The sequence below is a fragment of the Carassius gibelio genome, chromosome B22, assembly GCF_023724105.1.
Source record: "Carassius gibelio isolate Cgi1373 ecotype wild population from Czech Republic chromosome B22, carGib1.2-hapl.c, whole genome shotgun sequence".
NCBI lineage: Eukaryota > Metazoa > Chordata > Actinopteri > Cypriniformes > Cyprinidae > Carassius > Carassius gibelio.
In genome coordinates, this window is record NC_068417.1 from 36,762,408 (window position 1) to 36,785,454 (window position 23,047).

At 33.4% G+C, this 23,047-nt stretch overlaps 1 protein-coding gene across 2 annotated transcripts; it reads left to right on the plus strand.

Moving 5' to 3' along the window:
• Positions 1-375: 375 nt before the first annotated feature.
• Positions 376-20,392, plus strand: LOC127987516 (armadillo-like helical domain-containing protein 3). Of its 2 annotated transcripts, none has more exons than XM_052589864.1 (26): positions 376-493; positions 728-919; positions 1,465-1,521; positions 1,618-1,764; positions 2,714-2,821; positions 2,916-3,008; positions 4,002-4,076; positions 4,155-4,241; positions 4,330-4,386; positions 4,463-4,506; positions 4,583-4,643; positions 5,810-5,856; positions 6,336-6,411; positions 6,540-6,633; positions 9,916-10,017; positions 10,486-10,544; positions 10,633-10,698; positions 11,014-11,083; positions 11,155-11,215; positions 11,299-11,387; positions 12,621-12,703; positions 12,798-12,924; positions 13,014-13,089; positions 15,243-15,321; positions 17,403-17,519; positions 18,652-20,392. In XM_052589864.1, exons 2-26 carry the CDS (start codon positions 818-820, stop codon positions 18,742-18,744), a joined length of 2,070 nt encoding a protein of 689 aa, XP_052445824.1. In that variant the 5' UTR covers positions 376-493; positions 728-817; the 3' UTR covers positions 18,745-20,392. The 2 variants fall into 2 exon arrangements, with proteins under 2 accessions (XP_052445824.1, XP_052445825.1); XM_052589865.1 differs by having other exon boundaries at positions 1,468-1,521.
• The last annotated feature ends 2,655 nt before the right edge of the window (positions 20,393-23,047 follow it).

Sequence of the window (23,047 nt, forward strand, 5' to 3'; positions counted from 1 at the left end):
TAAAATACATCCATAATTTATATATATATATATATATATATATATATATATATATATATATATATATATATATATATATATATATATATATATATATATATATATATATATATATACGTCTGTATTACATCTACACTAATAATACTTACATAAAGATGGGATATTTGTTTCAAATGTTGCCTCTGTGAACAGTTAACGTGCATTTATCAATACAATACTATTATAAAAATGATTAATCTCATTTTGCGCTATTATCTATTAACAAAATAAATAATTTGACACTGTTGAATCATATCAGCACTGCATGTGTAGAAAAAGTCTTAATATTAGAAGCATAAAAGGTTGTTGGCAATTTGTGACTACTCAGCATGTCTAGCGGACGTGACGTAAGCGCGTGGGCGGGGTTTCCGCTCCAACCGGAAGTCAGTCGAGCGAAAATCCATATGTTTATCTTCTGGAGCAATGGAAGAAATACAGTGATTCATTTACTCGGGTATGAAGATATTACGGAGTTTACTTGAATCCAGACTGATAGATTCCTACTTAAAAACCTTGCCTTACTGTTAAAAGTAACCGCTGGAATGTGAAATATACTTATTTTGTTATAAATACAAGAAAAGGAAGCCGAACAGTTAACCGTCGATCAGTTAGCATGACTGGAGACTGTATTAAAATATAATGTGTTTCGATGTGGAGGTGATACTGATCGTCCTGTGTTTGTTTACAGTGTCAGGAGGCTACATGCTAAAGCTGATCTGTCAGAAGAGTGTCCTCTAAACCTGATCGTGTGTCTCAGTTCACCTCCAGAGAGAGAGAGATGTCTCAGACTGAGAAGAGAGCTGGTCTGCTGAGGAGGACATCCTCCTCCAAGAAGCCCCTGAAGGAGAAGGTGGTGCTCATGTACGAGGACATATTCGCAGTGAGTCATCTTCATCAACATCTTCATCATCCTGTCCCAAAGCACAGGAAAAACTGTGACATAGTTTTACTCTTTAAATAACTGCTTTCTGTTTTAATATATGTTAAAATGTCTTTTATATCTGTGATGCACAGCTGTATTTTCAGCATCAATACTCCAGTCTTCAGCGTCACATGATCTTCAGAAATCATTATAATGTGATGATAATATGCTCAAGACACATTTCTGATTATTATCAAACATTAAAACTTGTTTTTTCAGGATTCTTTAATCAATAGAGCAGCATTTATTACATCTTTTATAACATAATACAGAAGAGACTGCTTTAAAAACACAGTTTAAATAATCAGATCACAGGTATTTCTTTATAGATTACATGATTACATATTCTTCAAACTATGGCATTTAATTATTCATAATTTACTGATCCTCCCTAACTCCTCTGTGTGATTGATAATTAATAGTTAATGTGATTTATTTGAATGGAACTGCTTTTAAATGTAATGTCAGTGCAGATAAAGACTGTCTTTGCTGTTTCCCGTCAGAAGGAGGAGCCCACGAAGAGCAATCCTCGCTTCTGGGACGAGCTGTTCCTGATGAAGGTCAGTGTCACACACACACACACACACACACACACACACACACACACGCTGCAGCTGATGTCTGGACTGTGATGCTGATCCGTGTGCTCTGAGCAGGTCAATCTGGAGTATCTGGAGGGCAAGCTGGAGTCTCTGGACGGGGACGAGGTGCTCAGAGTCAAAGACAACATCAACAGTTTGTTCCAGCACTGTGTCCAAGCTCTGGCTGAAGAGCACCAGATCAAAGTGGTCAACGCTCTTCAGGTGACGTCAGGATGATCCAGACACGCTCCCAATCATCATCACCACGATCACTGCAGCGCACAAGATTCAATAGAAAGAAACAATCTTTTATTTACTTACTTTTCAGGTCAAAAACAAACATTTGTCTTATTTTCATCACTGCAATTTGAAAAATGGTTAAGTATTTCTACATTATGGTGGAACTACTAATACGTACATTTACATTTGTTAATCATTGTGTGCGTGTAAAAGTCAAAAAGGTTTCTAAAATCTCTACCCTTTTATTTTACAATGAGGTATAATTTACTTAGTGTCATAAAACTGCAAAATATCACAATAGTGTAAAAGTAGATTAATGATAAAAACATTGGAGGCCTTTTTTTCCCACTTTTATTTTTCAAGGACACATTAGTGAACCAAAGGTATTCATAATGTCACAAAAGATCGCTGTTTCAAATAAATGTGGATCTGTTGATGAGAGAATCCTGAAAAAAAAACACGTTTTAGTGTTTGATAGACAGAAATATTTCTTGAGCAGCAAACCGTCACGATTCACAAATCCCGATAATCCTAATTCAGACTGATTTCTGAAGATCGTGTGACGCTGAGGACTCGAGGAATGATGCTGGAAACACAGATCTGATCAGAGAAACACATTAAAGTGTTAAATAGAATTAACTAGTATGTGTAATATCTCACAATATTACTGTTTTTACTGCATTTATGATCAAATAAATGCAGCCTTTGAGGTCAGAAGAGACAAAGACATCTTACAGAGTCCAAACGTTTGCTCAGTACTGGAAGTTACATCCTCTATATATATATATGTGTGTGTGTGTGTGTGTAACTGAAGTAGTGAGGTCAGTTCGGTGTTTGCAGACACACCCTTCATTCAGCTTCTGGTTGGCATTCAGAAACTGAGCTGAAGCAGTGACTGAACATGACAAGCTCCTCCCGTCTGTTTCTGCAGACTCTCTGTGCGCTGTTCAGAGGAGTTCACCAGAAGAACAGGTCTGCCACGGGCTTCGACATCATCAACATGCTGATGGGCTTCGACAAGGCGGAGCTGCGCATGAAGGTCTGTCTGTCAGGTGTCCCTCTTCCACACACACACACACGGTCGGGTGTTTGACTGAACGCAGGTCTGACTTGTGATGTTACGGTGCACACAGGAGCTGATGGAGAGTCTGGACGCTCTGCTGTGTGGAGACGGATCCCAGAGTCTGAAGAGCTTGTGTCTCAAACTGCTGCTGTGTCTGGTCACTGTAAGACATCTCACTTCCACCGGCTGCTTCGCTTGTCAAAGCCAGCCAAGATCAGTCAAGTCTTGGTGTCATTGCACCGAGAACAGATGTTAAAATACGAGCGATTTCAAAAGTGTAGCAACAGAACATAAAGGAATAGTTCACCCATAAATAAAAACAGCTGAAAATGTACACATCCTCAGGTCGGGAGATGTGGACGAGTTTGTTTCTTCATCAGGTTTGTAGAAATGTAGCATTGCATCAGTGTCTCATCAATGGAAGTGGATGGGTGCCGTCAGAATGAGAGTCCAAACAGCTGATAAAAACATCACAATAATCCACAACACTCCAGTCCATCAGTAAACATCTGGAGAAGACAAACGCTGCGTGTTTGTAACAAATAAATACATCATTAAAACTCGTTTTTAGCTTTAAACGATCACTTCTGGCTAAAATATGACTCTTCTGTCCATAATATTGCTTTCTCCAGTGAAAAAAGTGTTCTGGTCTGAATCAGGAGAGAAATCTGCACCGATCAAGCAGCGTTTACAAGCAAACAGAACAGCTCTAAAGAAGTTTTTAACAGTTTAATGTGAGAAACAGCAGGAGATGGACTTAATATTATGGATTATAGACTCATATTTAATCTAGAAGCCATGGTTTGAATGTATTAAGAGATTCGTTTCTTACAAACACGCAGCTTTTCTCTTCTCCAGACATTAACTGAAAAACTTGAGTGCTGTGGATTATTGTGATGTTTTTATCAGACTCTCATTCTGACGGCACCCATTCACTGCAGAGCATCATTTGATGAGACACTGATGCAATGCTACATTTCTCCAAACCTGATGAAGAAACAAGCTCATCCTAATGGACTAGGGCTGCAAAACGATTAATCGTGATGAATCACTGTAAAGTAATAATTTGCTTACACACTTTATATATGTTGGTGTGGTGTGTGTATTTATCATGTATTGCGTAAATACACACATGTTGTGTATTTGTTCCTTGCAGGTGACGGATAATATCAGTCAGAACACCATCCTGGAGTATGTGATGATCAACAGTATATTTGAGGCCATTCTACAGGTAAAACTGGGATCGGCTGTACTATGTGTCTTCAGTGTTACCTGCGCATTATCATTTCATCCGGCTCTTGTTGTCCAGATTCTGTCTGACGTTTCCAGTCGAGCGCAGCACGGATATGATGCTGTGGTACTTTTAGCTCTGCTGGTCAACTACAGGAAGTACGAGGTACATGCACAGGGATGCTGGCGCTGATCTAATGTATTGTTCTAGACATGATTTCTGTGAGATTCACTGTTTCCTCCTTTAACTGTAGTCCGTGAATCCTTATATTGTGAAACTGTCAATAGTGGACGACGAGCCGACCCTGGATGTGAGTAGTTGGAGGAAATCTAGATATGTTTGAGTCCTTGTCATGCGGTGGTCTAATAACATGGATGTTTTCACAGGGCATGGGAAGGGTCATCCACCACGCTCTCGCAGAGTACAACAGGTAACATGCAGTCTCTGTTGATTGTTTGCAAGAAACCTGTGTGAAAGATTTAATGAGATCCATCTGGTCTCCACAGACAGTATAAAGAGAAAGAAGAAGAGAACCAGGGAGGCTTTTTCTCCACCCTCACCAGCATGGTATAAAACACTTTTATCTTTTATTCGTGATTTTTTTTCTATTTAAATTTTTCTGGATTCCATTTTTTGTTTCACTTTAATGGTTAAATAAAATTTTGTTTATCAAAAAGCACGTTAAATTAATAGAAAACCCAAAATGTACAATATTAAATGGCAATTTAAATAGTTTCACAAAAACGAACATTTTTAAGGCCCTATATTCTTTTCTAAATTTTCTATTTATTTATTTATTTTCTTTTTACCAAATTTAGTTTTTCATCAATTTTCTTGATTCCATTTAATGGTTTCATTAACTATTAATAATCAAAAATGAATTTTATAAAGAACATTTTATATATATATATATATATATATATATATATATATATATATATATATATATATTTTTTTTTTAAATGTTTTTCTTTTTTTTTTAATCAGATTTGGATTTAAAAATTAAAAAAAAAAACAATCTGGTAAATAATTATGATAATTATTCAATTTCAAAATAATGTATTAATAATAATAATATTATTAGATTACATTACATTGAGTAATGTACTTCTGTCACAGTTTCTTCAAGTTAAACCAAACTTTTATTTTGACGGGTTGCTGTGAAGATCGTTTCTGTTTATATACGATATGACGATAGTTTTACCCAAATGAAACAGTAAAATGCTCGTGAAGTGCCACCCTTTGCATTTCTATAAGTTATATTGATGTTTTCATGTACTCGTATATTAAAAACATGAACATCACACTTATCATCACACATACAGTACGTAAACAATATCGCATCCATGCCATTCATTATTACAGAGACACACGCCGAACATGCATCTTGTTTATCTATGTTTATATAGTATTTTTGTGGCTTAATATGAACAAACACTAGTGCATATCATGTTTTGATCGAAGTTTACTGACCTACTTTTCATGTATTCATCCAATATAGGTGCAAAATTCTGCGTTATACAGAAAATTTCATTTTTATGACTAGATTTCACGATTCTGTTCGCATATTCCGCATCACAGGGCCCTACGTGTCTTTCCAAGCGGTTTCACTTTTTTGTTTTTCTGTGGAACACAAAAGAAGAAATAGAGCTGAATGTTCACGCTGCTCTTTTCCATACAATGGAAGTGATTTTGCAGCTACATATTTATCATAATCATGCTTTGGTCTACAGGTGGGCAGTATGTTTATTGCTGACGCAGATGAGAAGCTGTCAGTACAGTAAGTACAATTTTAATAAAGCATTTAATTGGAGATTGGACTTTTTTTCATATACAGCTAACCCACAAAAGTTTGGGGTTGGTACGTTTAAGGTGGTGATCTATTTAAGGTTTAAAAGGCTCACCAAGGCTGCATTTATTTGATCAAATTCTGTAAAATCAGTCATATTGTTAAATATTACTGCAATTTAAAAGAAATGTGTTTTATTGTAATATATGTTAAAATGTAATTTCAATACTCCGCATCAATATTCCATTCTTCAGAGTCACATGATTCCGGGATGGAGTTCAAAAGAACAACATTTACTTGAAACAGAAATCCTTTTAACATACTAAAAGTTATCACTTCACTTTTTATCAGTTTAATGCAAACCTTTCTGAATAAAAGTGCTAATTTCTATCGAAAAAGCAAACCTTTGGAGAGAAATTGTATTAATAAATCAAATGCTCCACATGTCTGATGACTTTATTGTGCTTTAGGACTAATGAAGCCATCCTGCTCGCCCTCTATGAGGCTGTACATCTCAACAGGAACTTCATCACAGTTCTTGCACAGGTCAGCACTGCACTATGACTTATATTTATCTTTAAGCACTGACACATTCATATATTATTAGGCCTGTCCCATCTATGCTTATATTGATGGTTATGGTTTATCTTTGCATCTGTAACTGTCGATCACAGAGCCATCCGGAGATTGACATTGCAACAACCCCAGCTGTGCCCGTCCCAGCCTCTCCTTTGACCCCGCTGGGCACCACACCACCCTCTCTGGACAGTGAGTAACTAGTGTTAAAACCTCATTCACTCACCCTTATGTCCTGCTTTCTTCTGCAGAACACTAAAGTAGAAATACATGCACCGTATGAGAATCTTAATACTTTCAGTGGCTGGTTAAATGGTCAGCGCAGTACCCAGAAGTGAGGTTTGTTTGAATAATGAAACACTTTGAGATTTTTAAGCAGCTGTTGTTCAGCACATGACCCTTTGAATCGTACTTCCAGTCTGTAATATTGTAGAGCTGGCATTTCACTTCTTTAAAACTGACTCCACACTTGCCTCTAAAACCTGTGTAACTTTTATGCTGCTTTTTGCATTGCAACCTTTTAAAAACCTGATATCCATTAGCTGTATGAAATATTAAATCCACTCGGATCCGGCAGACTGAAGCTCCCGTGGTGGATGTGGCGTGTTTTCCTGCTTGAAAGTGCCAGCAGAGCTCAATCATCTGTAATCAGGTTGACACGCGAAACATTCGCAATATACTTATAGCCTGTCCACAAAATGGACTATAACTGTAATGGTAATTATGTTCTCATTGTAATATAAAAGTAACTATAAAGTTTTAATAAGCATTTCAATTTAACAAAAACAGCAACATTTTAATAATTGTTCAAATTTAACGATAACTTTAACATTTTAATAATCGTTCTAATTTAACGATAACTTAAACATTTTAATAATCATTCTAATTTAATAATACCTATAACATTTTGATAATCTTTTTAATTTAACGATAAATGTAAAATTTTAATTATCGTTCTAATTTAATAATACCTATAACATTTTAATAATCGTTCTAATTTAACGATAACTTCAACATTTTAATAATCGTTCTAATTTAATGATACCTATAAAATTTTGATAATCGTTCTAATTTAATGATACCTATAACATTTTGATAATCGTTCTAATTTAATGATACCTATAACATTTTAATAATCGTTCTAATTTAATGATACCTATAACATTTTAATAATCGTTCTAATTTAATGATACCTATAACATTTTAATAATCATTCTAATTTAATGATACCTATAACATTTTGATAATCGTTCTAATTTAATGATACCTATAACATTTTAATAATCGTTCTAATTTAACGATAACTTCAACATTTTAATAATCGTTCTAATTTAATGATACCTATAACATTTTGATAATCGTTCTAATTTAATGATACCTATAACATTTTAATAATCGTTCTAATTTAATGATACCTATAACATTTTAATAATCATTCTAATTTAATGATACCTATAACATTTTGATAATCGTTCTAATTTAATGATACCTATAACATTTTAATAATCGTTCTAATTTAATGATACCTATAACATTTTAATAATCATTCTAATTTAATGATACCTATAACATTTTGATAATCGTTCTAATTTAATGATACCTATAACATTTTAATAATCATTCTAATTTAATAATACCTATAACATTTTGATAATCGTTCTAATATAACGATAACTTTAACATTTTAATAATAGTTCTTCTAATTTAATGTTAACTGGAACATTTTATTAAACCTTCTAATTTAATAATACCTATAACATTTTGATAATCTTTTTAATTTAACGATAAATGTAAAATTTTAATTATCGTTCTAATTTAATAATACCTATAACATTTTAATAATCGTTCTTATTTAACGATAACTTTAACATTTTAATAATTGTTCTAATTTAATGATACCTATAACATTTTAAAAATCGTTCTAATTTAATGATACCTATAACATTTTAATAATCGTTCTAATTTAATGATACCTATAACATTTTGATAATCGTTGTAATTTAATGATACATATAACGTATTAATAATTGTTCTAATTTAAAGTTAATTGTAACATTTTAATAATCGTTCTAATTTAACGATAACTTAAACATTTTAATAATCATTCTAATTTAATAATACCTATAACATTTTGATAATCTTTTTAATTTAACGATAAATGTAAAATTTTAATTATCGTTCTAATTTAATAATACCTATAACATTTTAATAATCGTTCTAATTTAACGATAACTTTAACATTTAAGTAATAGTTCTTCTAATTTAATGTTAACTGGAACATTTTATTAATCGTTCTAATTTAACGATAACTTTAACATTTTAATAATCGTTCTAATTTAATAATACCTATAACATTTTGATAATCGTTCTAATTTAACGGTAACTTTAACATTTAAGTAATAGTCCTTCTAATTTAATGTTAACTGGAACATTTTATTAATCGTTCTAATTTAACGATAACTTTAACGTTTTAATAATCGTTCTAATTTAATAATACCTATAACATTTTAATAATCTTTCTAATTTAACGATAACTTTAATATTTTAATTATCGTTCTAATTTAATAATACCTATAACATTTTGATAATCGTTCTAATTTAATGATAACCTTAACATTTAAGTAATAGTTCTTCTAATTTAATGTTAACTGGAACATTTTATTAATCGTTCTAATTTAACGATAACTTTAACGTTTTAATTATCATTCTAATTTAACGATGCCTATAACATTTTGATAATTGTTTTAATTTAATGATACCTATAACATTTGGATAATCGTTCTAATTTAATGATAACTTTAACATTTTAATAATCATTCTAATTTAATATTACCTATAACATTTTGATAATCTTTTTTAATCTGATGATAGCTTCAACATTTTAATAATCGTTTTAATTTAACGATAACTTCAACATTTTAATAATCATTCTAATTTAATAATACCTATAACATTTTGATAATCGTTCTAATTTAACGATAACCTTAACATTTAAATAATAGTTCTAATTTAATGTTAACTGGAACATTTTAATAATCGTTCTAATTTAACAATAACTTTAACGTTTTAATTATCATTCTAATTTAACGATACCTATAACATTTTGATAATTGTTTTAATTTAATGATACCTATAACATTTTGATACAGTTCTAATTTAACAACAACTGTACCAAAAAAAAAGTATTTTTTTAATTTTTTGCATAGTGGAATTGATGGAACTCTGTTGAATCTTTCAGTTAAACAAAAAAACTTAATGTGACACTCCCACATAAGTAATGAACTTAGATGATGGACATGAATTCAGCTAAATGCTAATATGCTAACAACACAAAAACGGGGTCTGTGTTGTCAAGACGCTACATACTCTAAAGTGTGGACTTTCTCAAAACGAAGTATGTACTTTTAGTGTGTAGTATAGGTATGCAAAATTGGGTCAGAAGTGATTCACCATGCTAACATTCTCTCTTTGCAGTGATGAATAATCCTGAGCTTCCTCTGGACCCAAACTTGCAGACGAGTAATCTTCTTATAACCTTCCTCAAATATTCCTCCATCGTAATGCAGGACACCAAAGGCAAGCTATCACTGTTTCGCTCCTCTGTGCTGTCCAAAACCTAGTGAGCATCCAAAGTCAAACAGAACCTCGACTCGCTATTGTTGTCATTGAAGTTTGTTATTAGCATGTCGCTAAGCTAATAACACTATACTCTTATAAGCATAAAAGGATACACATTTAAGCCAAAATAGTCAATTTTTTTTTAAAATTAATGCTTTGTCCACCATTTTTTTTTTTCACTTGCTGCAATGCATTATGGGATTGTGTTCTTTGCAAAGAATGCATGCAGTTTTGAATTTTTACAAAATAAGGCAAGGCGACATTACCTTATCTACATGTTGGAAAAGTGTCTATGCCAAAGTGCCTTAAAATGCTGCCTCAGTAGGGAGCTCACTAGAATTTGGAACGGAGCCATTTATTTATCTTCGTTTTAAGTCAGTTTTTTTGTGCACATCTTTACAGTAGTTTTCCTCTGTGTATTTTCAGATGAGCACAGACTCAACAGTGCCAGGCTTTGCCTCATCATTCTGACCTGCATAGCCGAGGTAATGCATTGTGGGTAATCATATATATTTTCTCCCTGTGAGTTCATTCACTGTTTGACCGTTTGTCCTCTCGCTGTCCGTTTCAAAGGACCAGTACGCTGACGCCTTTCTCCACGATGATAACATGAACTTCAGGGTCAACTTGCACAGAATGGTAAGAGTCTCTGCCGAGGCTTCAGTTGTTTTTAAATGGCAGGATCCAAATAAAGACGATGTTTCTGGCATATAAAGCAGCAAACTGCCCGGCCCCATGTTACAGCCAATCCATTACGAAATGGGACGTCCCAGAGCCTCCCTGCTGATGCAGTAAATCCAGTTATCTAGACACATGAAAGCAGGATCATTTGTGCACTTCTGACTAAAAATCAACCTTGGCCAGTCTTAAAGGGACCTTTCATCCATGCAATAAAAGTCCAGTGTGGTTTGAACTTGTAGCGCTGAGTGAAGTCATTTCTCTTCTGCATTTCAGCCCATGAGGCATCGAAAGAAAGCAGCGGATAAGAGCAACCCCTCCCGGCCTTTAGTTTGTGCGGTCCTGGGTGAGTTTTGGGATCAGATTGAGTGACGTCTTCATTGTGAGCGTTTATGTGAGTGTTGTTTGTCTTTGCAGATCTGATGGTCGAGTTCATTGTCACTCATATGATGAAGGAGTTTCCTATGGATCTCTATGTGTGAGTTTCCTTTAAATCTGCAGCTGTAGACACTGCGGTGGATATGTGGATGTGGTGAGATTGAATCAAGTCATTTGTTTCAGACGCTGTGTTCAGATCATTCACAAACTGATCTGCTACCAGAAGAAGTGCAGAGTTAGGATGCACTACACGTGGAGAGAGCTCTGGTCAGGTACCATCTTCACCATCTTTACACTGTGTGTCTGAGCCGGACGCAGCTATGCCCTCTGTGTGTTCTCGAGGGGGGTTCTTTGCTTTTAGTTTGTTTTTGTCTTTTATATAGTAAAGGTTAAATAAATATAGTAACATATAGTTTTAAACTTACATATTGTTGCTCTTTTGTTGGTTTTGATGGCTTCTATTGTCCTCATTTTGTGTCTGTTAAACGACGGAGTACATTGTTTAAATGTTATTTATTTATTTCTTCACTTTTGATTCATTATTTAAATATTTTTGAATTATTCTTGTTATTCTTTTTATAAAAAAAAATCATTTTTTTCTTTTTGTTTATTGTATTTTGTGTATTTATTTTTATTCACTTAATTTTTTTATATATACATTATTTTTGTTCTTCTGTTGTTTAATTAATTTAATTTACTTTTGTTTTTTATTTCACCCCCCCCCCCATGTCTTTTGTTTATAATTTTTTTCCCTTTGCTTTTGTTTTAGTTTTTGTTCATTCTTTTTTCCTTGCTTGTTTTTTGTTTTTTCCTTTGCATGTTTTATTTTTACATTCTTTTAATTATTTTATTTTTCTTTTATTTTCTCATGTTTTCCTTTGCCTTTCTCTTAGTCTTTTGTTTTCATTTTTTATTTTGCATGTGCTTTTTGTTCTTGTTTTTATTTGTAAAATTTTTTGCTTTTTCTTTTAAACCTTTTTTTTAAAAAAAATACTATTTTTTCTATTCTTTTTTGTTTTTTATTTCATTTTTCCCCATGTATTATTTTTGGTCTCTTGTTTTTCCTTTTTGTTTTATTTTTTTATTTTATTCATTATTTTAGTTTTTTTTATTTGTTCTTGTTTTTTATTGTATTTTATCTTTTTTCTGTTTTTTATTATTATTTGTATTCACTTTTGTTTTTTTTCCTCAGTTCACTTTGCTTTTGATTTGTTTTGTTTTTTTATTAAAATTGTAGTTTTTCTTTGCTTTTTTCTTTGATTTGTTTGTTTTTTGTTCTCCTGTTTTGTATTGTTTTTTTAATTCACATAACTTTTTTATATAATATAAAATCCCTCATACAGATTCTTTCTCTTAATGTATTTAAATCCTCCCGCGTCCCCTGATAATGCATCAGACGGTGCCTGTGTAAGTCTGCTCTGGACTCACAGGTCCAGACAGTGATTAGTTCAGTGTGTTTCTCCAGACCGCTTCAGATGGCTGTATGTACTGATTGTGTTTTCCAGCTCTCATTAACCTTCTGAAGTTCCTGCTGTCTAATGAGACCATCCTTCTGTCCAAGCACAATATCTTCCAGCTGGCTCTCCAGGTAAATCACACTCGCTGCGAGCGGCAGTTTGTCATGTTTTTAACTACAAATTGGGCATTTCTCACCTTCCTGGACATGTTTTTGTCTGCTTTAGGTGGTGAACCTCTTTAACATGTTCATCACGTATGGAGACACGTTTCTGCCCACCCCCAGCAGTTACGACGAGCTCTACTACGAGATTATACGCATGCATCAGGTGTTTGATAACCTCTACTGCATGGGTGAGTCTCCGAGCCCCGTCCTGCTGTGTGCATGTGTTATTTCCCTCCCTCATGACTAAAGCCCTGCCCTGTTCTCCCTGACGCCGCAGTGCTGCGAGTGTCCACCAACGCTGGCCAGTGGAAGGAGCCTGCTAGTAAAGTCACGCACGCTCTCGTCAACGTCAGGTCAGAGCGCACACTTTCACCTTCATTCAGATCGCTTTCACAGTGAACAATGACACGAGTTAAACCACTCTCTCTTTAAATTACAAGGATATTATATAATATCAATCATAGCGTAATGTTAAATATATAGTTGATTTATATAATGTAATTCAGGTTACATGCAATTTATTTTATAAAGATTTGTTTCATAGATTTGGTTACAAAAAGTTTTCCACTTTTTCTTTACCTTTTATTTATTTATTTTACTCTTTTATTTGTATTTGGTTTTAATTGTTTGTTTATTATGTGATTTATTTTCTTTTTTTCCCCTTTGCTTTTGTTTTTGTTTTTTTTATTTTTATTTTTTGCTCTTTTTTTTTTTGGTCTTGTTTTTGTTTATTTTTTTCCGCTTCTTTTCTTTGGTTTGAGGTTTTTGTTATTTTATTTATTTAGTTTTGGTTTTAATATTTTGTTTTATATTTTATATTTTCTTATACATATTTATATATATATACAGGTGCTGGTAATATAATTAGAATATCATCAAAAAGTTTATTTATTTCACTAATTCCATTCAAAAAGTGAAACTTGTATATTATATTCATTCATTACACACAGGCTGATATATTTCAAATGTTTATTTCTTTTAATTTTGATGTTTATAACAGACAACTAAGGAAAATCCCAAATTCAGTATCTCAGAAAATTAGAATATTGTGAAAAGGTTCAATATTGACGACACCTGGAGCCACACTCTAATCAGATTATTAACTCAAAACACCTGCAAAGGCCTTTAAATGGTCTCTCAGTCTAGTTCTGTAGGCTACACAATCATGGGGAAGACTGCTGACTTGACAGTTGTCCAAAAGACGACCATTGACACTTTGCACAAGGAGAGCAAGACCCAAAAGGTCATTGCAAAAGAGGCTTGCCGTTCACAGAGCTCTGTGTCCAAGCACATTAATAGAGAGGCGAAGGGAAGGTAAAGATGTGGTAGAAAAAAAGTGTACAAGCAATAGAGATAACCGCACTATGGAGAGGATTGTGAAACAAAACCCATTCAAAAATGTGGGGGAGATTCACAAAGACTGGACTGCAGCTGGAGTCAGTGCTTCAAGAACCACTACACACAGACGTATGTAAGACATGGGTTTCAGCTTCGCATTCCTTGTGTCAAGCCACACTTGAACGACAGACAGCGTCAGAAGTGTCTCGCTTCAAAAAGGACTGGACTGCTGCTGACTGGTCCACAGTTATGTTCTCTGATGAAAGTAAATTTAGCATTTCCTTTGGAAATCAGGGTCCCAGAGGAAGAGAGGAGAAGCACACAATCCACTTCATGCTTCCTGCTGCTGACCAACTTTATGGAGATGCAGATTTCATTTTCCAACAGGACTTGGCCCCTGCACACAGTTCCAAAGCTTCCAGTACCTGGTTTAAGGACCATGGTATCCCTGTTCTTAATTGACCAGCAGACTCACCTGACCTTAACCCCATAGAAAATCTATGGGTTATTATGAAGAGGAAGATGTGATATGCCAGACCCAAGAATGCAGCTGAAAGCTGAAGGCCACTATCAGAGCAACCTGGGCTCTCATAACACCTGAGCAGTTTTTTTTGTGTGTGTGTGTGTCTTTGGTTTGTTTGTTTGTTTTTTGTATGCGTGTTAGATTATAAAAAGCATTAAATGTATAAACAAGCAAACATTTATGATAAAATTCATACTAAATACACAGTCTATTTACACAACGTACTTTCATTTACACACCAGTTATATGTTAAACATGACTGAGCCCTTGAAAGATCATAATCCTAGTTTGAGTGGTTTTAGCTGAAGTCTGTGACTTACACTGGACAGCTTTAGTAAAGCGGCTGTTTTTGTCTTTATTTTGGTTGGTGTGCGAGGGGCACGGTGGTGAATTAATTATTGATTTTAGAGTCCGAGCTAATGTGCAAGCATTCTCCGGGCTTTCAGAGATGTCACCATGTGTTTGTGCCGCACAAAAGAAGTCGAGCGCTGTTTTTTTTTTGCAGCATGCATAATGCAGAGCATTACTGCAGAATATCTAGAAGAGCCACACCTTTGAAAATCCTCTCTAACGTTACCTTTAATTCTCACACAGGAACTCACATCTTTAAAATATATCTCATTTTGCCCGTTTCTTTACTTCCAGAGCCATTATTAACCACTTCAACCCTAAGATTGAGTCATACGCCGCTGTGAACCACATCTCACAGCTCTCAGAAGATCAGGTAACGCTTTACACAGCCATGCAACGTTTCATCTCTTATGTTCAAAAAGGATTTAATGAGATCTCAATGAATTAACTTTGAGCCTCGTTGTAATATAGCATTATTTATATGTAATTTTCTTATCTATTAAAACAAAGGTTTGGGGCCAGTAAGATTTTTACTTTTAAGAAATAAATACTTTTGTCCAGCAAGGATGTACTAAATTGACAATAAAGACATTTACAATGTTATAAAAGAGTAAGATTTTCATTAAAAATACTGTTCTTTTGAACTTTTTATTCATTTTAATTAATTCACTCACATGGAAAACTGTTTAAATTCAAATAAAGTTTGCAATATTACTGTTTTTACAGTATTTTAACCAAAAAAAGCAAAAGATTTTACTTTATCTTACTGACCCCAAACATTTTAATGGTAACTGGTATTAAAAAGTGACATTTTTGGAGTAAGATGGCTATAGTTAGCTCATTATACATGCATCCATACTTTTTGCATAAACACCTCACAGTCTTATCGCCCAACTTTAACTCCGTTCTGTCATATGAGAGAGTTGGTTTTGAATCTGAATTAGCAAAACTGATTGGGACGGTGGCAGGTGTTGCTTAATTAGCCTTTGATCTGTAGGGTAATGATGGTGTGTGCTGGAAGTGAGGTCAGTTTTACAGATGGTTACGCCAGCTGTCGCTCACTGCCCCAAACTCTGCTCTCTTTTATCTCGCTTGGCCAGATGCTCCCGCATGACCTCTAACAGACCTCTGTCCAGCCTCTCTGGCTCTCTTAGTTTAGTGTAAGTGTCCAGCAGCCCGGCTCATGCCCTGGAGTGTCCCAGTCAAACGACAGACCCATCCGCTTTAAAAATTACTGCACACAATGTTTTGAAACAATGTCTTTCTGTGATTGCCACAGAGAACTGTTTGGATTTGTCTTTCATATTGTTAAAATAAACCATGTGTTACATTGTTACACACTTACAAAGAGAGACAATTGCAATTTGCAAGGGGTCTAGGAGTGTCCTAAGCCTTCCTGAGTTCTCTCAGAATCTATCTTGGGAGCCTCTTTTGAACGAAATACCAAAAGAATCAACCAGAAATTGCTACCAAAATAAATGTATATATATATATATATATATATATATTCAAGGTAAAGTGACAAGATTTATTATGACTGTTTCAGAAACTTATTTAAAATATAGAATTACATTTTTTAGAATGTCTAGTCAAATGTAATAAAAATACATTTAATTAGTGATTTTATTTTTATATAAAAAATATTAAAATTAAAATAATAAATCATTCATAATAATTAAAATGACAGAAAATGTTCTTTTAATATTAATATTTTAGAAGATATAATTACATTCTAATAAAATAATCATCAAAGTTGTAATGTAGTAAAATGGCATTTCGTTTAATAAAAAAAAAAAGTAAAATAAATAGATATTTTTTAAACTGTTTAAAACGAAATCTCTACCAAAACATTGTCTAAGGTAAAATTACACATAATATTATTTAAATATTACTATTTAAATATATAAAAAATATTGTTTTAATAAAATATGTATTAAAATGTAGTAATATACCATTAAATTTAATAAAACATATACCACAATAATCCACTAAAAATGCAAATGAAATATAAGGGGAAAATCACAGAAAACATTATTATTAAAAATGTATCATTACGTTTTTATAAAGTACTTAAACTCTAAAATATAAATGATGAATCAACAAGTGTTAATGCAGAGACAAACAGTTTTTTGGTCCATTTCCTGTATTTGACCAACTACAAGTAAGCAAATATTATGTGTTAGATATCAAAAGATGTATGTGAAGTTTGCAAACTACTACTGATCCTGATCAACAGAGAGCTTGTGCCAGCTGTGGTGGTTCACATCTGTATCATCAGTAGTCATGTGATCACTCCACGGGCTTTTTAAATGTGTTCCTGTAGTTCAGTTCAAGACCATTGTTATAAACCAAAGTCTTTCACTGTACGTGGGTTTCTGTCAGTGCATTGTTGTCTTAAACCTGGAAGATTTCTAGTAGTTGTGTCTGGGTTTGATGTCATTGTCTGATCTGTAGGTGCTGGAGGTGGTGCGTACGAATTACGACACGCTAACACTGAAGCTACAGGACGGTCTGGATCAGTTTGAGCGTTACTCTGAACAGCCCAGAGAGGCCGGCTTTTTCAAGGAGCTGGTAAGCTTTAGAGTTCGCTCCACAAGTTACTTCATTTGGCTACCTTAACTATGGGTTGAATGGCACAGAAGACGACAAAAAGTTGGACGAAATCACAAAAAATTATAGAATTTGGTGGATTTCAGAGAAACTTCATCTCTAGAGCCCGTCGAAATAAAAGTTCAGTTTAATGCGAACCAAAAACGATAACAGAAATATGCTAGTTTTTTACAGTAGAATATACTTCTCAAAGTAATTATGATTATAATATTAATACAGTTTATTAAACCATTATTTTTAGAAGGAATATCTCACAATATTGCACACTTTTTAATCCAGGTTTTAATTCCACGTGTAAATCTTTGTTGTACAGAATTTTTGCAAAAAAAAAAAAAAAAAAAAAAAAGATTTTTTTTTAAAAAAAGGAAGATTTTTAAAGTTTTTTGTTTTTAATTATTGATTTCATTAACATTGATTTTGATAAATTTGTAAAAAAAATCATAAAACGCAAAATGCTGAAAAATAAGACAGCTGATTTTCTATAAAATGCAGCTACTAATAATAAATAATAGTAGTAACAATAATAATAAATCATAGGGCATTTCATATAATTGTAATAAATACGTTGTTAAGGTTCTATGAATTCAACTGATTAAAAGTCCTAATTAAAAAGTTACTAAACCATTTAAATAACATCCAGAAAATTTGAAAAGAAAAATGCTGTATTCGCTGTTAAATAATTGAATTTATTGAGCCCTATTCATGCAGAGGAACGTTTAGTGAGACTATTATTATTGTTATTTTTAATCATCATTATTATAGAATTTATTAATGAATATAGATCTTAATTTTATAACCTTGCACAAATATTTCTTGTATATATTTCAATTATTGGTTTAATAAACATATCGGTTACATGATGTGCAAATCTATAACACGTATCCAACAGTCTAAGTACTGTCTATTATATTGTAAAGTCAAACATTTCCGTACGAGCCCAGTTCTTCTATTTCTGAGCCCAGTCCCTCTGCCCCGAGGAACTCGCTGCTGCGTTAAATTTTAATGTGGAGTGAATTTACGAGCAGCTTCACACGCATCTCTGTCAGGAAGCGAGTTAGTTTTGATGCACAGATGCTTGGGTTTGTGTTTGCAGGTTCGCTCCATCAGTCTGAACGTGAGGAAGAACGTATCTCTGAGTACCATGAGTCAGGACGTCCTGCTGAAGGAGTTCTCCTCCATATCCTGAGACGACGGGACCTTTGACCTTCATACTGACACATCTGAGGCTTCTCCACGTTACCCCGGACAGAACTGGATTTGATCTTCAAGGCTGTATGACTGATGCAGTGTGTGTGTGTGAGTTTGCTCGCACTCAGAACAGAGTCGTATTGGATAAACAAAGCAATCAGCCCAACTTCGCACAATGTGAATTTCGATTCTGACTACCTGGTATTTTTGGTTTTTGATTTGTATTTTTCTTTTCTTTATTGGTGGTCCAGTGCTGTTTCTTTTAAATCTATTGCATATACTTTATTGCCTTCGTACCAAAATGATGAAAGTCAATGTGCTTGCGCAGAAAAACCAGCAATTTTCAGTTCTTCTCTACATTCAGTGTGAATGTAAACAAAATATCCTATTTTTATGAGCCTGGAAAAGGAATGTCTGGGTCAAGAAAGAAAGAAAAATTATAATTTGCATTAATAAAATGAAGCCAGCCATTAAGATTTGCATTCTGACATATTTTCATGACAAACACATTTTCTCCAAATTCTGATTATTGTAATGCAAAAAAAAGACAAGATTCTCATTACCGTAATGCACCAGAAATCTCATTACCTTGATACTCTAATGATCATTTTTACATTCTTTTTCATTAAAAACTACAGTTTAACACGTGCTACCATAATGCATATTTACGATATTAAATATTTTTATATATATTACGGTAATGATAATTTGTGAAATTAGCAAATTGTCCTCTCATTACAATGTGCTGCAATCTCATTCTCATTACTGGGATACAGTAATACTACATTTTCTGTCATTTTTTTCTGTCACGCGTTTACATACCATTATGTATTTTTGAATATGATATACATTTTTTATAATGATAATTTGGTTGTAAAATTCTATTCTTAAAACAGGTTTCATTTTAATGATATTTCAGCACATTTCCTCAATAATTCTTTTCAGAATGTGTAAAAATATCATACCATAATAGAGTAAAAATTATTATCCTGTCCTTTTTTTTATTAAAAACATAATTTCAGTGTAACACATGACGCCATAATGCATGATTAAATTGTACTTTGGATTTGAATTGATATACTTTATTACGGTAATGAGCACTTGAGGAGAGAATTTAATTTTCTTGTCATATTAATAGATCGATAGGCTTCATTTTTAAGCAAAATATAATTTCTTATTCTTTCAGTCTTTTAAAGTTTCATGTCAGTTTTCATGAGATTCACCCCTCGAGTATAAGTACATTCATTTTTAACAAATCTGACGGTCTCTTAATTCTCTTGACTCTCAGTATATCCCAGTGTCGCAAGATGTTTCGGTGTGGTTTCATGAAAAGATATGAAGTTGAAGTGTAAAAACAGCTGTATGTTGGGTTGTGTAACACTGGGTAAAGAAACAAATGTATTAACTTGACACTCCACTGAAAGCTAGTTCTACAGAATTCAGAACATTATAGAATTCAAAAGTGTTCTACTACTATCTAGTCCAGTTTAAACCAACACGTGGAGGATAACTGAATAAAACAAACGCATAGAAATTCTTTGCAAATTCTTCTTGGGTTTGGTCCTAAATGAGTATTTGGCAACCTTTGCCTTAGTATTCTTATTTATGGGTGTTTGTTTCCTTATTAAATCTTATTTTGTACATCATATATGACTGGTGTCTTGGTTTGTGTTACGGACTTCAATGTTAACCGTCAAACCCAATGCTCCGGCATCTCGGTAGTGAGTCGTCTTCTCAAAAACGAGTTCAACATTTTATCCTTGACTTTACTTCTAAAAGAAGCAGTTAATAAGTTAAACTCCTTTCCGAGGATTTATTCCCTATGGCCATAAAAGAAAGCTTTTACTTTCTCCTTCAGAAGGGCATATGCTGCATAAAGATAACATTATCTGCTTAAATGTAAGTTGTGGTGACTATATGGACAAAAGTATTGGAACACTTATTATTTGGAAAAGTAATTCAGATATTTTAGTATAAGTTTAAAGGTAATGTATTACTTTACAAGTTACTTGAAAAAGTAATTTGATTACATAACGCATGTTAACTGTAATGTTTGATACTAGCAATATACTGTACAGTGGCCATGAATTAACTGTATCACGCCTTCACATTAATGGCGTGGATTCTATTGAAACATATGGAAGTCAGTTTCCGCCAAGGAATTACAAAACGAGCAAATGTTATAAATATTGATGACAAACTCTCCTCTTCATTACTTCATGTATCAGTCTGAAGAGACTGATTTCTCTAGGAGTTTGTGTTTGAACGGATTTCCTGAAAAGCTGCTTATATAGATACGTCTCCATTGTTAAAAATGCTTTAGAAATAAAGCTGAAATGCTCAAAAACCATGCAGTTTTTTTTATTTGTTTTATTCCTTTGGGCTTATAGCGTTTAACGTTTATCACAGCTTTTTCGATATCTTGCCCAACCACATGTACACTCTTCAATCTCTTTATTTTCAGTCTCTGCTTTCATTGAGCCTTCATTAAGTTCGTTCTTTCTTCAACTATAACTTAGACCTATTCAGCAAATATTATACATGTAAAACGAAAAGCATCCAAGTAAGAAAAACAAATAATAAAATGTAAAAATCACTTCAGTTTGTTCATTACAAATAAATAAATTATTAAAACGACAAAAGCATTTCAGTCAAGGGCAGCAATCTTTTCTTTTATTGTTAGATTAACATTGAGGGGTCATATAATGTTGCGAAAAAGAACATTATGTGTATAATGTGTTTATAAGGTTCAAAAAAACATTATTTTCCACACAATGTACATTATTGTTTCTCCTCCGGCCTGCCCTGTCTTTCTGAAACGTACATTTTTACAAAGCTCATCGTTCTGTAATGCGAGGTGTGCTCTAATTGGCCAGTTATCCAGTGCGTTGTGATTGGCCGAATACTTCAAGCGTGTGAAGGAAATGTTACGCCCCTTAACATACTGTGATGCCATCACCCTGCGCAATGGGACAAAACCAATAAAACCCATTACAACCGAGGCATTCGTTTCATTCAGTGGAGACATAATAACTGATTATAATGACTTATACTGTCTTTTTACCCGAGTGTAAAGCTCATGCTCTCTCTTGTGAAGTCAACATGGACAAATCTTATCACACAGTGATGTAGACATGTGTTGTGTGTTTGAACGAGACGTTTTAGTAGGGCGTGGTTGACTCTAAACTTTGATAAAGAATATCTCTTTGGGTTTGAGACTTTAGTCTTTGCAACTTTACAGATCTTCTTTATTCACCAAGAGCTCGTAACACTCCAAAGAGAAAGGAACATTTTAAAAGCATCATATGACCACTTTAAATGATGTATGAACTGCCAAACCTCGACTGAAATTCACGTCTGATACCTTTAATTTGACTTTTTTAAATCCTTGGCACAATCTAGCGTTATGTCCATGAAAAGTATCTAAAATAACGCTCAGTCTGAGTTTGATCACAGTGTGGCAGGACTTAAAATCAACACCTTTTTTGTTACAAAATGCGGGCTCTACAAAGTGTTGAACATTATTGCACATGAAAAGATGGATTGACTTCTGTTTTATTATTAGAGCATCTAAAAGCAGGTCTGTCAGCTCATGTCCTTTCCTTTGGTCTCCTGTTTTCAGACGGATAAATATAAACCTCATGTTATATCAGCAGATGCTTACAGATTCATACAGTCATCCTAACAGTTATATATACATCCTTACAGTATTGTGTCATTAACACAGCTTTCCGTAGAAGAGAATTCTTTTTTTGGAGAAGTGTGGTTTAAAAATAGTTCAAGACAAAAACTAAATATAAGTCTTTCATCCTTGCACTAGTGGCTCTGGTCTATAAAATATTAAATATGTGCAAAATTTTCCACCACAGGAAATGAATGATTTATTCACATTATTTAGGCATTTGGAAGACTCATTTGAAGAGAAAAGGTATTTTTGGGAGATTGAGCAAGCAATGAGAAAAAAAAGGCATCTCCCATAATTGTTTTACATTTTGGCAAATTGGTGGATTAAAATGGGGCCAAAGGCCAAAAATGCTTTTATGAATGTGTAAAAATACTTTCGATTCGGAATCTGTTTACAAAAAAACAACAACTTTGATTTGGAATATTTAAAAAAAAAAATTTATTCAGAATGTGTAAAAATGCCTTTGATTTGAAATATTTAGAAATGCTTTTGATTTGGAATGTTTCTAAATGCTTTTGGTTTGAACTGTGTATAAAATGTCCTTTAGTTGGACTGTGTAAATATGCTCTTGATTCGGAATGTGTAAAAATGTCTTTTGATTTGGAATATGTAAAAA

Bases quoted from the DNA above. Each gene is read 5' to 3' on its own strand.
- LOC127987516 (XM_052589864.1), top strand. From the start codon at position 818: ATGTCTCAGACTGAGAAGAGAGCTGGTCTGCTGAGGAGGACATCCTCC. The intron at 4,507-4,582 runs GTAACATGCAGT...TGGTCTCCACAG, and splicing joins GCTCTCGCAGAGTACAACAG to ACAGTATAAAGAGAAAGAAG. The intron at 13,090-15,242 runs GTCAGAGCGCAC...CTTTACTTCCAG, and splicing joins CACGCTCTCGTCAACGTCAG to AGCCATTATTAACCACTTCA.